The following is a 16,996-nucleotide window of genomic DNA, read 5'->3' as shown; positions in this document are numbered from 1 at the left end:
CATCGGACATCCGCCACCCTCACCTACTCCGACTACTTTCCCGTGGACAAAGACTTCCGGCATCTTCTTCCTAGTGGTGATCTCAATTCTAGTTGCAAGATCTTCTCTCGCCAAGCCTAGTGTAGCCGAGTGAATAATCCCCAAGGTGAAATTTCTCATTATTAAGTGGTGGATTGTTGTTTAATAGCTCTTAGCTTTGCTACTATTTTTGTTTATCTCCAAGGATTAGTTAATCTACATGTACTCTTTCGCCTAAGCGAGTTGAAAATCAAGAATCTTTAATGAATTTGCTTGTTATTTCAATAAGTTATTAATTGAGATTTCATTGTCAATGATTCTTAAATTTCTTAACAAGCTCCTTTTGCATGTGGTTTCACATCACAATGGATGCAGCCAAGATAGATATAAAAAAATTTGGTTGGCTGACTTCGTAACATGAGAAAATAAGTGAAGAGAGCGGTGCAAGCTTGCATCGAAGTCAGCAAGCAACATTATGGTCAAGGACATCAATGGTATCCAGCAAATGCACATTTCTGCATTGTCAAGGAATGGAAGAACCTAGGTTAGAAGGAGAACCAAAAGATAAAGGTAAGGGGATTGGATGCTAGATGAATGAAAGTCTCAAAGAAAGCATGAGATGGAGAGAAAGAAAGCAAGGAGAAATGATAGAAGGGAGAACAATCCTAAGAGTAGAAGAAGGAAGAAAGCTTTCACTATTGCATCATCAACTTTCATTGAATTATAAGAAATATGCATCATTTATAGAAATAGATCTTATTGAGAAAAGACAAAAATTAACCCTAAACAAATATAAAAATACCAAATTAGCCTTAAATAACATTTAATCCCCAAATAATGACACTTAAATACAAATAAGGCAATTAAATGATTTCGAAAACACAGACTACTCGCTACAAACAACATATAGCCTTCCACATAACTGATTCCCCTACAACAACAACATCAAGCATTTATCACACTACGTGGGGTCGGCTACATGAATCATTTTTCTCCATTGTGTTCGGTTAAGATTTAAATTTTCATTTAATCTAATAAAAGTTGTCATTTCTAATATTTTCTAGCTAAATCTTTTTAGGTCTACCTCTACCTTTCTTAATATAGGCCAAATCTAATGCATCTACTCTCCTAATCAGTTCATCGGAAGGCCAACATTTTATGTGACCAAACCATCTAAAACGACACTCTCTAATCTTATCTTCCACTAGAGCTACTCCAACCTTTTCACATATATACTCGTTTCACATAATTGATTCCACTAAGATGCGAAAATCATTACATCTGAGAATTTAATTATTGTTAGTGAAAAAGTAATCGTCATCAATTATATCGAAGAGGTAGTGCACCCATTCTAAAGAAAAGGTATGAATGGCAAATCCATCCCAAAGAAGAAGTAACTAATGGGACAAACATCCAATGAGTGAGAGATGATAAGGAAGAACATCAATACATTAAAAATCAACAATATTAGTAGAAGGCTCTTCACAGATCCTCAAGAATACTTCATGGCACTAAAAAATTATCTAGAAGCTTAAAGGTCTTCATTAATTGCTGGAATAGACAAATTTGACCAAATACTAACTAAAAATTCTTTTTTTTTTATTTGGTATTATGAGTGGTTTGGAATATTTGATTTTGGCTGATTTGGATTGATTAAATAGTTTGGACATAACCCATTGAAGAAGACTGGGTTGATCAAATGATAAAAATGGGTCAAGATGAGTGAGCAAATGCAAAGAGTACATGCATATATTGCAGGATTAGCATGATGCAAAATAGAGACAAATGTGCGAAAGACGAATGAGGGTTGGCACGAAGAGTGCCCAAGGTGAGTTAGTCGGTCACTATGTATGCACAATGCAGTATTTTGGTCATCATAAGCCTAATTGCCTATGGGTGAGATGTATAAAGATGTGCAACAAGATGCAATGAGGCCCACAAAGGTGGGATGTAAGGGGTAATGAGGTGTGCGGGCGAGATTTCGAGTGAAGCACATTCAGGGAAAACAACCTTGACAAAGGGGCACAACATACAGTATAGTGCATGTCATCATTGAGGTGACTGTTGTGTTTGTGGCAGCAACCCATAATTTGGAGCCAAGGAAGCAGGAGAGCAACGAGGTTATATATGTGATTGGAAGTATTTGTAGAAATCAAATAACTTTTGGCTGAAACTTTAATTTCAGCACTCCCAAATTCAATCCACAAGAAGAATTAATAGGAAATCAAAGAAACCCTTTTTAATTGATGATAGATGGAAGAAAACAACAAGATACAACAGATCCTCAATTAGAGAGGAGGATCCGGCTCTCTCAATTCCCTAGCCGCCGGATAGAGCCCAAAGCACCCTAAGAACACTACAATTTCAGCAAAACAAAACCTCACCTATCCCTAGGTTTAACAAAACTACTTAAAGCACACAATATCAAGAAAAATACCCAAAACAGCCCTCCAATTTAAATTTCCCTCCTAAACTGCCCCCTCCTCTCTCTTCATTAAGCAGTGGGCCCCACCCCAATGGGGGACGGATGGTTGTTGGTATCGAAATGGCTTAAGCATTAAAACTCGCCACGATGAGCCAAAAAAATGAAAAAGAAGAAAAGAGGGTCCGCGGAGAGGCCGGGGCGCGAATTTTTAGAGCCCACACCCTACTCATCTCCTCCCTAAGAATAGACTCTAGGGAAGGCATTCTCCCTTCTCTTTCCAAAATCCCCACCTCCTATCTTCTCCTCTCCTTATCGGATTAGGGTTTTCCCCACTCCCTTGACCGCTAGTGGCTTCCCTTGCCTCCGACGATGCCATGTTGGTTTGGACCTCAAGCAACTTTCTCATTATTTCTTCCACGATGGCAAACTTCTCATCAATCTTCTTATGCACGGATGAAAATTATTTTTCAAAATCTGAAATATTTTCCACCAAATCGAATTTCATTTGTCCAATCTCCCCTTCTAACACTTCTACCCAAGGTTGTGAAAATCAGACCGAACAACAAATCGGAAGGAGAGGTTCACGATTAGACTGGTCAAATCGGGATATAACTGGATGATGTAATAAATAATAATATTATTAAACATTAATAAAATTAATATAATAATGATGTTATCATTCCAAATATGACACATAAAACTTACATAATTAATTAAAAGAATTATTTTTAAAATCTCACAAATCTCATAAGAGCAAAAAAAAAACCCTCAAATCTCATAATTCTATGAATTTAGTATTTACACTCATAATAATATGATAATTTTAATTTAAATATTTTTCAGTTTTAAAATTTGATTTTTAATCTAAATTTAATTTACATATAACCATATAATTTAATATAGCATATATGATTTAAGAAAAAAGATGAGCATCTTATCGCTTATAAGAATGAATATAATAAAACTCATATTGATTATTTTCTTGTGAGAAAAAATAGATAATTTAGATTACAAATATTGTAACGTTATTTTTAGTGAAAGTTTATGTACTCAACATTGCTTATTAGTTTTGAACTTTAAGATGAAGGAGCGGATATGAAAAGTATAGTACATCATTGTTCTAGAATTTTGTTGTCTTGGAATCTTTTTACCAATCGTTTGATAAACATTTACCAATGGGTATTCCAAACAGGGTTCACTCATCTCATTGGAGAGTTGATCGAAAAGTTGATCATTGAACAAGAGTCGTGAGACAATGAGCTCACATGTTTTATACATGTAATCCTAGATTCAATCATAATAGATTGAATGGAATCTGCAACTAGAGTCAAACTCGCAATTTACCGCTAGTGGTTTTTCCAAGTTGTCATAATCAGAAAAACATGTGCATTATCATATTGATTAAATTCGGAAGATTTGGAAAATAAATGTGAAAAACACTAGAAAGCACACAGCAAAAACCTATGGCTTAGAAAGTATGTTTAAAGCAAATGCAGTATTAGAATGCTATTAACCATCCCCAATAAATGATGCACCATATAACCTATAGCAAATGCAGTATTAGAATGCTATTAACCATCCCCAATAAATGAGGCAACATAAAACCTACTTTGAATTCTTAAGTATTCCAAGAGTATAGCAAAAGATGTTGGTGACAATATAAATAAAAGTTAAATAAATTGGTAATAATAAGAAACCGAAACATTTGCAACCATTAAAGTTGAAATACAAGACTATTTCACCTAATATATTCATCTAATCTGGTACAACAATAGCGTTGTAAACGAGAAAATGCTCTGAAATCAGTTACAATTGAGAGACACAATTCTATACCTAAAAGTTTAGCAATAAAAACCCAATGCATTGACCTTGTTTCAAAATGATAGAGCAGTGTGCTGACAGGGATTAAAAAATAGACTTTTTCAAGTTACAATTATTTCTCCTTCAAAATTTTCTTATTCTCTTTTTTTTTTTTCAGGACATCCAAAATTCCAAATTTAGATGCCCTACAGCACCCTCCCCCCCAACCAAAAATCTCTTCCTCTGAACTAACCACCCAAAAGACCACGAGTCAAGTTGTTATCTTGTTTCTTTTAAAGTTACAACGACCAACAATATTAGAAAAAGTTTACATAGAACTTCTCAAGAAGTACTAGCAAGCCTAGCGTTGTGTGCACCTAGATGCTACCAGGTACCAGAAAATTAGCAAGCTGAAATACTACTTTGTTGAATTAAATTATCAAAATATCAAAGAGGAGGAAAGGAACAAAGAATTAAAAAAAACATTGTTTCAATCTTTACCTGTCAAGACATAATTCAAACCTTCAGGAGTAGAAGTATCAGCTGTTTCAGCAATTCGTTCAAGATCTTTCTGAAATGAACGAGCCATGCCCAATAAGCCAACCTGAGGAAATAGTCCAAATAAGCAAGTTGTTGGACTACTAATACAAAATAATAGAAAATATGATGAAGAAACCCATCATCAGATTTATAAGTATTCCAAAGCTGATTTCTCATCTTCCATTGATAACTAGTGTTAAAATAAATCTTAGACAATGAAAAACATGGCACACCGCATAATCAAAACTTTAATGCAATATGATAGTAAATAGAATAAGCTATCAAGCAAATTATCTAAATATCATGGCAAGGTTAGTCTCAGAGAACTTCTGCTCATGGACTAGCAAGTAAAACTACTATGTACGATTAACCATAGCACACAAAGTGGCCATTGAACCTCCGAGATTGATGTTTTTTTATGAATGTAGTATTGCTCTTCAGGATATGAGTGGTCAGGATAGCATTCTTAATTAAAACCAAAATTAATAGATTGAAGGAACAAGTGAGCATTTAACTGGAATTTCATCATACAATTATGATTCTTCATCATTACAAACATTATTATCCCAACAACTGATGCCAGGCTTACTAATTCTCCATCTCAATATATTCTTGTTGAGTGCTTCATATTCATGAGGACTTAACTGCACTTGTACAAATACTTTTTTTTTTTTTTGGCACAACTTTAGTCATAATATCGTTTGTTTAGGCATGTCATTTTAATCCTTCCATATTAAAACTATTTTCATCTCAACAACACATCTAATATTATTTGTTGTAAATGCCTAAACAAACATTTTAACCCTAGTTCATTACCTTCTCTTCAGTAAATGTTACTAACATAATCTCCTTAATATAATCAGTTCTCATGTATACTCCTCAGATTTACCAAATATCCATCATATCTTCTCTTTGGCACATTAATTTCATTATCAATAACTTCTTCGTAGCTCTATTGCATGGATTCTAGCCTACTTGTTCTAATCGTGATTTATAAAGATAGCCTTATGCAATATTTTAAAAATTGGACCAACCGGTTCAACCAGCTTAAATGGGAACCGGTCGGATTCGGTTAGAAAGCTGGAATACCATTGAACTGACCACAAGCAATTTGAACCGCTAGCTCAATTGGATAACAGTTGAGCCTAAATTGTTTTTAGAAAACCGGTCAATTTAAATTATAGACATTTATAAATCATTGATTTAAGATCCAACGGATGAAATTTCTATCCTAAAAGTTCAATATACTAATTATATAATTTATAATATAATAATTTAAAAAATAAAATCAAAATTAAATTTATAGACATTTATAATCTTCATTTCCTCTCCTCCCTAACCCAAGAGTCTGAGACTTGCCTTCTGCGACGTTCTGTGCCCCTCGCTAAGCTGCAAAGTAACCCCGCCCCCTTAGTTACCAGCCACCCTTCTCCCTCTCACTTAACCAGACATCAAGCCCCAATTCTCCTCCTTGACTTAATAGAATGTAAGACTTCTCCAAAAAAGATAACATAAAATTTATTCCTCTTATTATATGATTTCTCATGGTTTTAATGCTCTTGCGATGTTTAATATCATTTTTTATCAATATTATTATTTATCAAGGATTTTTTCAAAAAATTTGAACATTTTAATATTTGAAATTTTTATTATGATTTTATAACCTATATGGCTAAATCTATTATTATCATTTTTTTGAAGTTTATTTAAGATTTCCTAACACTTAAATTTTGTTGATGTTTTCAAATTTTTGTTTTCCTACAAAAATACTAACATTTATCATGAAAACCCTAACACTCAAATTTTGTTGATTTTTTCCTACAAAAAATTTGAATAACATGAAAACCTCACATTTGACTTGGATGTGGTGATTTGGAGGAATTTGAGGATGAAGCTTTTGGTGAAGCGGCATTTGACGATTCAACTTTTAGGGATACCTTTGATGATGCAAATATGGGAAAAGAATTTTAGATATACCTGAACATTTATGTGCCATTTGTTTACTGCTTAGTTCAAAACTATTGACTAGTTTAGTTAAATCATGATCTTGTATTTTCAATGCCTATGGATATTTTATAGTGCATGTTTACTTTTTAGGTGAAATCATGATGGCGTATCACTGTATCTTTTATAAGTTGCAATCTATCTATGTAATTTGATTATCCAATAATATTCTACTTCAACTTATGTCACTTATATCATATGCCATTTAATTGATATTACTTTTTTTATCATCATTTCACTTCTAGAGTTTCAACACTTACAGGATAAAAGAGTTCACGCAGACATTCTAATTTGTTCTTTATGACTATAAGTGAAGATGACATGTACTTAAATATTAAATGCCCATAATTTTAAAATTATTGAATTTATTTATTGCAAATATTAATTATTCCATAATATGATTCCATTTAAATTTTTTAGAAATATTTGTACATGTTGCATCAATATTACATAATTTATATTGTTCTTGAATAAATATAATATTTATTATGGAGTAAAAGCTCAAAATAGTCTAAATAGTCTCCCGACTATTGATAAATGTCCAATTTAGTCCCAGAGTTTCTCATTGCCCAATTCTAGTCCCTTCACTATTACAAATTGAGTCAATTTAGTCTCAGAGCCTAAAATAAGAGTTAAAATTAAACCCAAAGTTAAATATGAAGGAAATCTTAGGTATTACAATGGGAATATGATATTACATTGATCTATTTTACAATTTAATAAATTATATTATATAGTTAATCTAGTACATAATAATGATGAATAAATAGTAAAAAATATATATTTTTTAAAACAAAACCTAACATTGCTCTTCTTTATCATATTCTAATATGAAATGAAACTTATTTTAATAATTTTTAATCTACTATATAATCTATAAAATTATTAAAATATGGTAAAGAAGAGCAATGCTAGGTATTACTTTAAAAAATTATAAATTTTTTTCATTATTTATTTACCCTTATGATATATTAGATAAAAAATATACTATATTTATTAAATGATAAAATATAGTAATGTAATTATGTAAATAATGTAATCTCATATTCAATTATAATATCTAAAATATCCTTCATATTTAAATTTTTAGTTAACTTTAACTCTTATTTTAATCTCTGAGACTAAATTAACTCAATTTCTAATACTCGAAGGACTAAAATGGGGCAATGAGAAACTCTAGGACTAAATTGGACATTTATCAATAGTCGAGGGACTATAACTTTTACTCATTTATCATGTCTTCCGGTTCAACATCTGATTCAACCATACTCAAACCATTAAACTATAAACATCTCCTTTTATCGATTCATTGTCCGACCTAGTTTTCACAACCATGACTATTTATATTTCTGATATAACTACCTACTTTAATTTTAGCAATCATGTTGGTGTTTATAACCTTATTGTCTAAGTCCCTAAAATTATGGATTCAATGTAATAAAGCTATTGTAATTAGGCATCAATTGATATTTTGGTAATAGTGATCGAAATTAAAAGTGCATATCATACACTCCATTTTTTTACACCAATTTGAAACCCTTCATCTTCTAAAGATTTCCTCCACTGTACCAAATTTAACTTAAAATGAAATGTGAGGCCTATATCTTCCATAAATATTGTACACTAAGATACCTTTATATTAAACATCTTTCATACCCAATATTTGATGTAATGTTATTGTAATTGAGAATTCTTTTAAGTCACTCCACAACTATCTCTTATACTAGGTATTATTTCATCAACTTATATTCAATAAATACAACTTATCTTTGACATGCTTCTCCTTAATGCCTACAATCTAAGTTACTAAGACAACCAATCATATAATATCAAGATCCTTCAATTGTTATCTCTACTTCCACATTAATTGCCTTAACACAAAAATTGTCTTCTAAGAAAATCTTCAAAACATAGAACCAAATTAATGATCAAATCAAATATCAACATGATTTTTCTCAACCTTTATTCCATTACCTCAAACCTAACGGCATATATGACAATAAGTTTAATTCCCCTGCAATAAACACAATTGCAAACTCCTTTATTCTTAAATATTAATAACAAACACGTATTCATCATCATTAGGTGCTCTTTTAATCTTTATAGTTAATTAAAAAGACTTATTACACACAACTTAAATATCTCCAATACAAATGATGTGTTTTGACATAGTAGTGATGTTTCCCTATCATATCAAATTTATCAAATTTCTTTGTGCGGGGTGCAAACAAGGCACTCTGCAGGTTTGTTTAGCATATAAAATGTGCAAATAAGCCACACTGCAGCACACTCTCATATATCTCATATGGGCCAAATATTTTACACGCATACATCTTCTTCAAAACTACTTCGAACTTCAATTTTTTGGATCAATCTTTATATTATTTATATTTTATTTTCTGCTTTTCAAAATAATTATTTGCATCAAAACTATTTATTCATAATTTCTATAAGATGATATTTGATTTGATGTTTTCTTTAATTTAATATTATGTTATTTATGAGAAGTAGTGGTTTGATATTACATCTCATATAGAGGTAATATGAATAACACTAGTTAAGATTACAGTTAAATCCCAGCCGTCCCTTGACACTTGATCCCACAGCTAGGATGGGAATTCATGGGAGGCTCACCTGGATCACGTTGATCTTTGTTAAATCCCAGCCGTCCCTTGACACTTGATCACATAGCCAGGATGGGAATCCGTAGGAGGCTCACCTGGATGACGCTGATCGCCTTCCATATTTGAGTGGATAATTTAGGAAGGATTGTATGAGGGAAATTATACATTATTATGTAATTATTTGTTTCTTTATTAAGATATTTTGTATATATCTACAAATAGGAATAATTTTGTGCAATAAAATTAAGCATTTTTCCTCTCCAATTTTTCGAATTTAACATGGTATCAGAGACTAAAGAGATAATCTGTGAGTTCCACCACTGGCCTTCATTGTTGTTGCGAGATCTTCTTCCTTCTATAGTCGTGCCTTCACTGTCAGCCTTCTCTTGTTGTTGCTACTACTATTATAACCAGCGCAACCTTCATTACTTCCCTGCACCTTGCTAACTTAATTAATATAGCATTATAGCCTTCATCACTATCATTTACCGACAAAATGTTTGAAGCTAATTCCTCCCAAAGCTCTATGGTGCACCAAGGTAGAGGAGATCTCCAAAATATGCAATCATCCTATCACTTAAATGGGAAGAATTACTTGAAGTAATCTTAATTTTTGAAGACTTATTTGAAAGGAAAAGGAAAAGATGAATCACCTTCTTGGTGTAGGACCAAAAGAAGAAGATGTCATACCCCCTTCTATTTTATTTATAGTGATATCTAAATTCCAACATCTTAGGGGAATGATTTGTATCCTTTATTGATGCTGCACTTGAATCTCTTGGATATTTCTCCTAAAAAACAAATCAAATGTTAGAACTATCCTCCTATTTTTCACACCATAATCCAGAACCAATTCAGGTTTAAAATAAAAAAATTTCGTTCCGACAATGCCAAAGATTACTTTAACCAAACCCTATCACCCTACTTTCAAAAGGAATGCATCATTCATGAGTCCTCCTGCATTCATACCCCACAATAAAATGGAGTTGCAGAAAAAAATGGCCACCTTCTTGTATCCACCTTTGCACTTCTATTCCACTACAATGTACCCAAATCCTATTTGGGGAAGCCCTAATGACTGCCACATATCTCATAAACTGACTACCTTTAACAATCTTGGGACTAAAAACACGAATGAATATTCTATCCTCATTTTATCCTGAATTCTGAAACTCACAATAACCTCACACCCAGAATATTTGGGTGCACTGCTTATATTCACATTCACAACCAAAATAAAGAAAAATTAGATCCAAGAGCACTCAAATTTATCTTTAACATATATTCATCCACCCAAATAGGCTATAAGTGTTATCACCCTTCACCAAGAAAATCCTTGTATCTGCTGATGCTAGTTTTGATGAACAAAAACCCTATTTCACCAAACTTCATTTTTAGGGGGAGACTGAAACTGAGGAAGATGAATAAACTAAGCTTGCCCCTCTTGACATTCTAGCTCCACCTCAAACCAATCAACCTAAACCTGAAATCAAAGCTAGAGAAACTGGGGACAAAGTTATAATGAACAACATGAGGTTTGAAAAAATATATTCCAGACGTACAACTCCAAACTACTACTCCAAAGAAGATACAAGAATCTAAACCTTCTCTTGAAATTGAGATAAGTATAAGTTCACCAAAAAAACCTATTGTGCATCCCACAACTAATTTTGTATCCTTCCATAACTTCTCACCTTCACACAAAAAAAAAAATTTATATCACTAAATGATATTCATAATCCTAATGATATTTTTTAGGCTTTATTTAATCAAAAATTGAAAAAGTGTCATGAAAAATGAAATGTAGGCCTATGAGAAGAACAAAACATGTGATATCACCGACCTACCATTAGGAAAACAACCATTCAGCTGCAAATGGGTGTTCTCTATGAAATATAAAATTGAATGTACACTGGAAAGATATAAATCAAGATTGGTAGCGAAATGGTACACTGAGATGTATGACATTGATTACCATAAACCTTTTGGACATGTGGCCAAGATAAAAACCGTGAGAATCCTGCTCTCACTAGAAACTGATTATAATTGGCATCTGAAACAATTGGATGTCAAAAATGCATTCTTACACGAGAATTAGGGGTAAGAAATATTTTTGGAGATTTCATTAGGATTCAAGAAAAAAATCTGGAGGTGAAAAAGTGTGTAGGTTAAAAATGGCTCTATATTGGCCAAATTAGTCACCTAGAGGCGCTAGCGGAGGCACGGTGGGGGCACTAGAGCACATGCCCTCACTGGCCGGGTGAAAAAAAATTGTTCGGTAATCTCTTATATATACATAAGCCCATTAAAAACCTAACAGCCAATTTAAAAAAGAATTTTGCCTGCATCTTCGCTTCTGTAGTTCCGTGGTCATGCTCTCAAGCTCTCAGTCGTGACTCATTTCTCTCATTAGTGAGTCTCTCTCTCTCCCTCTCTCTCTCTCCATAGCTGTTAATGCTTGTGTATGCAAAAAGTCAAAAAAACATGATGAAATCAATTCTCTTATTGTATGTATGGATGCATGTGCAAAAAGCTTTAAAAAAAGAGTTTAAAAACAATAGCATGTTCTCTCTCCGTAAGTGCAAAAAGCTAGAAATCATTTTAACTTGTGTAACTTAAATTAAATTTTTTAAAAAATTTTAGTAAAATTCTATTTGAGTTTAAATAGTTTTGAGATTTTAAATGAAAATTTTTTATATAGTTTGTGTATATTTTTGTTCACTTGAGCGTATTTTAATTTTTCCTATATACTAATTTTTTTTAATTTGTCTGCTCATTCTCTTATGAAAGGATTATGTTTATGTAATGTCCAATCTCTTTTTACAGAAATTTTAGAGATGGAAATTTAATAAATTAAAATTTTGTACATTGTCGAGAGGACGATCGCACACCAAACCAGATATAGCCTTTACTGTAAGCATTGTTAGCTAGTTCATGCAAAATCCAAAGTAAACTTATATGCAAGCTATATACATAATATTGCACTACCTTAAAGGGAATCCAAGTAAAGGGATTCTCTTTAAAAGAGATTGTGGAATAACCCCAAAAGCACATACTAATGTAGAATATGTGGGATCATCAGTAGATAGACGATCTGCCTTAGGATACTGCACATTCCTTGGAGGAAACCTTGTTACATGGAGGAGCAAGAAATAGAGTATAGTGGCAAGGTGATATGTTGGTTCCCCAGGAACCGACTCAACCTCAGCCGGCCCAGCTGGGGCCGGCACTTGTATACAGGAGACGGGTCAAACCGCCTCCTTCCTACACAGCCTAAGGGAGGGGCCCACGCCCAATTTATTTGGATTTAATTAATTAAAAAATATTTGATATCTTTTGAATTAATTAAATACTATCTTATATTATGAAGTTTTTAAGGAGGTGGAGAGGGCTATTTAAAGGGCATGAAGGGATTAGTGCTAGGCATGCTTTGGTTATTGTTTTCTTGTAGTCTCGTTGGCATTTTGAGCTCTAGACTCTTGTCTAGAGATTTATGAGAGACGATCCTCCTCTCGAATAGAGGATCAATTGTATCTTTTCTTCTAGCATATTTTGCTTTGAGTATTTAATCAAGTTATATTATTTTCTTAGTTGTTTCATCTCCGATCATAGGTATTCTCGCTGTTTTTACCAATTTCGCATTAGGGTTGCTTGCGAACTCAAGTAGATCCGATAGGATTACTTGCGAACTCAAGTACTTCCTATCAAATTGGTATCAGAGCAAGTCGTGGGACCGGTGGAGGGCTGCTTTCGGCAAATTTCAGCAGTGAATATTTGCCCAAAAGAAAGGGGGATTGCTGCTTTTGGAGTTTCAAATCCATAATTTGTGATTTTACAAACTCCAGATTGCGATGGCGGCCAAAAAAGTGGATGTTCTGAAAGAAAGGCTTGAAGGGGGGTGAATCAAATCAAAATGACGGTGGAGGAATGGATTTCCTACATGGAAGGATAAGTCGCCAATCTCCGAGACATGATATAGAAGATGTTAGAGATACAAAACCAAACGGTGGCGTCCGTGGCAAAAGGAGGTGAAGGAAAAAGTACGAATTCGAAAATTCGTAGGGAGGAAGATGACGTGGAAATCATAGAAGGAGAAAGAAGAAGACTGCATCTGGAGCCTGTCCAGAGGGATGAAAGATGGGGTGGATATGGGGAACGCCAGGAGGGATACTATGGTCACCGAGGTGCTGATTTTGAAGATAGAATGAGGGATTTCAAAGGGGGTAGGCTATGGCAGAGCAAGGGAAGACCGGGAAACATGGGGTGCACCTAGCACTTGGGAGAGGGAAAACTATGGAAGATTCAGGGGCAATGGGGACGATCAGAAGGTGAAGAAGTTGAAGATGCCCATATTCGAAGGAGAAGATGCGTATGGGTGGATTTACAAGGTGGAGCGATACTTCGCCGTCAATTGGCTAACGAAGGAGGAGAAGCTGACCGCAGCTGGATTGTGCTTAGAAGGAAAAGCCCTGTCATGGTATCAGTGGAGAGATTAGAGGAGGCCTATAAGAAATTGGAGGGAGTTCAAAGACTGCAAAATAGAATGCTTTCAAACCGACCGGGGAGGAGATTTCTATGAGCAGTTCTTTGTTCTGACACAGGAGGGATCGGTAGCAGACTACCTAGAGTAGTTTGAGCACCTAGCTAGCAGGGTGGAGCGACTCTCAGATATAATATTAGAGGGAAATTTCATGAAAGGGTTGAAGGCGGAGATCCGAGCAGCAATGAAGGTTTTGATGCCCCGTGAGGGAGGCCATGAAGTTGGCCCAACTGGTGGAAAATCAGAGGAAGTTGGAGAGGGGAGCCAAGAGTAGCAACACCGGGGGCACTTACAGGATGACGACCACTCATCTAACACCTAAAGGTCCTGCAATAGAAGGGAGTCGAGAGGCTACCAAGGAGAAGAAAGGAGGAAGCAGAGGAAATTTCAAGAGGCTGACGGAGAAAGAGATGCAGGAGAAGAGGGCTAGGGGGTTGTGCTTCAGGTGCAATGAAAAGTACATGCCAGGGCATCAGTGCAAGGACCAAACTCTTCAGGTTCTCACCGTCTGTGATGACAAAAAATTTAAGGAGGGAGGTGAGGAGGAGACAGAGGAGGAAATGGAGGAGAATCTACACTTGGATCTAGCTGAGGTTTCCCTGAACTCAATGGTAGGATTCACTACGAATCACACCATGAAGGTAAAGGGAGAGATAGAGGACAGGGAGGTTGTGGTGCTAATTGATAGTGGGACTACTCACAATTTCATTTCAACCCATGTCGTCGACCAACTGGGAGTGAGATTTGTGGACACTGGCTATTACGGAGTAATGATGGGTACGGGGAAGGTGGAGAAAGGCCAGGGGATTTGCAGAGGAGTGCGACTGGCGATCCAGGGGATACATGGTGGGGGCAAGAAATATAGGGAGCCTATACCCCTCGCCCACACGAATGATTGTCCCTTAACCGACGACCCACTAATTCACGAATGATGCGACTAAGATGAGGAAGAACAAACTCTTACATTTCAAATTAAACTAAAAAGAAGAAATTTTAAAAAACATTACAAACGACGACGAATTACAACTTTTGACTCGAAATCCAAGACACCCTAAAGTTGCTTTACTTAGAGAAGAAAGATACAGATGGAGTGGCACTTGCGGAGAGACGAAAGAGATTAGAAGCCGAGACGAAAGGTTGGAAAGAGCTCGCAAGATTTCCGGAGTGGATGAGAAAGAAGACGGACAAAGCTCGCAAGCTTTTCCAATAACCCGCAGGTTAGATTCCAAAAATCGCATAACATTCACTTTTTTAAAAACATAACAAACCCCTCATATTTATAGGTATGAAAGGGGGAATACAAAAGGACACTAACAATGAATTCACATAGGAATTCTAAACATCACAAACATTACCACCCAATTGCTTTTCACGAAAAAACAGCCCAAGCCCAGGAACCAAAGGAGCCATCACGGGAACCAAGGAGGCCGCACGGAACCAAGGCGCCAAAGCCACGGGAAAACTCCCAGGCTCGAAAAACCAGCAGCCGGCCGAAAATCAAAGGGGCAAAGGCACAAAAAACAATAGCCCATGGTGGAAGCCAAAGAGCCACACATGGAAAACAACACTTCTTGGAATTCCAAAAGCCGGTTTGGAATTCCAAGAGACAAACATAATTAAAGACATAAAAACAATAAAAAGTACATTTAAATAAAAGATAACTATGAACTAAAACTTAGCTAATAATGAGCTAACCCATAGTTCAATAAATGAACTAAAAATCAACTCATAAATGAGCTAAATTCAAGCTCAAATTGATTGAGCTTGTAAGCTCAAGAGAAGTCAAATCCAACTTATTTTGGGTTTGAGTTGACCCACCCTTTGCCTACATCAGACTCTGATTCTTGAGAACTCATCTCCTGATGAGTTAGTTTTGGGTTCTCTTGAGGAGGTGCATACTGATCATCCAGCTCTTTGATTTTCTCACCAAATTTCTTCAAAATTTCTTCTTGTTCCTTCTCGAATTGCCTTTGCAGAAATCTCTTCCACTTCTCGATTTTTTGATCACATAGGAACATGTGATACTGAAGCTTGTATAGACGGTCTTGAAGTGGATCAGTAGAATCGCCTTCTGTAGGAATCCATATGTCCAACGGGAGTGGGATGTCATGATTATTTGAATTGATTTCCTCGTTATATGAATCCATATTTTTGTTGTTTTTCATTTTTTAAACTGACTCAAAAAAGACTCAAAAAACTCAATCTAAACTTAGACTCACAATTCTTGCAAGACTCACAACAAAATTTGACTCGACAAAACAAAACTTGACAAACTAAAACAAAACATGACAGACTCAGACTTAACAACTCAATTTGACAACCAAACCCTAAGACTTCCTAACTTGCTCTGATACCAAATTGGTGGGGGCAAGAAATATAGGGAGCCTATACCCCTCGCCCACACGGATGATTGTCCCTTAACCGACGACCCACTAATTCACGAATGATGCGACTAAGATGAGTAAGAACAAACTCTTACATTTCAAATTAAACTAAAAAGAAGAAATTTTAAAAAACATTACAAACGACAACGAATTACAACTTTTGACTCGAAATCAAAGACACCCTAAAGTTGCTTTACTTAGAGACGAAAGATACATATGGAGTGGCACTTGCGGAGAGACGAAAGAGATTAGAAGTCGAGACGAAAGGTTGAAAAGAGCTCGCAAGATTTCCGGAGGGGATGAGAAAGAAGACGGACAAAGCTCGCAAGCTTTTCCAATAACCCGCAGGTTAGATTCCAAAAATCACATAACATTCACTTTTTTTAAAACATAACAAACCCCTCATATTTATAGGTATGAAATAGAGAATACAAAAGGATACTAACAATGAATTCACATAGGAATTCTAAACATCACAAACATTAAAACCCAAATGCTTTTCACGGAAAAACAGCCCAAGCCCAGGAACCGAAGGAGCCACCATGGGAACCAAGGAGACCGCACGGAACCAAGGCGCCAAAGCCACGGGAAAACTCCCAGGCTCGAAAAACCAGCAGCCGGCCGAAAATCAAAGGGGCAAAGGCACAAAAAACAATAGCCC

General features: G+C 35.1%; 1 protein-coding gene across 1 annotated transcript in view; it reads right to left on the bottom strand.

The window, feature by feature from the left end:
- Positions 1-16,996, bottom strand: part of LOC110107998 — a 36,405-nt gene that overhangs the window by 11,306 nt on the left and 8,103 nt on the right. The window contains exon 2 of the mRNA XM_020838479.2: positions 4,745-4,847. Within this exon, the coding sequence (XP_020694138.1) occupies positions 4,745-4,847 (103 nt within the window). The remainder of the gene's footprint in view (positions 1-4,744; positions 4,848-16,996) is intronic.

The sequence above is a fragment of the Dendrobium catenatum genome, unplaced genomic scaffold (genome assembly GCF_001605985.2).
Source record: "Dendrobium catenatum unplaced genomic scaffold, ASM160598v2 fragScaff_scaffold_853, whole genome shotgun sequence".
NCBI lineage: Eukaryota > Viridiplantae > Streptophyta > Magnoliopsida > Asparagales > Orchidaceae > Dendrobium > Dendrobium catenatum.
Note: the sequence above shows the minus strand (reverse complement) of the source record. Positions and strands in the feature narration are given on the sequence as shown.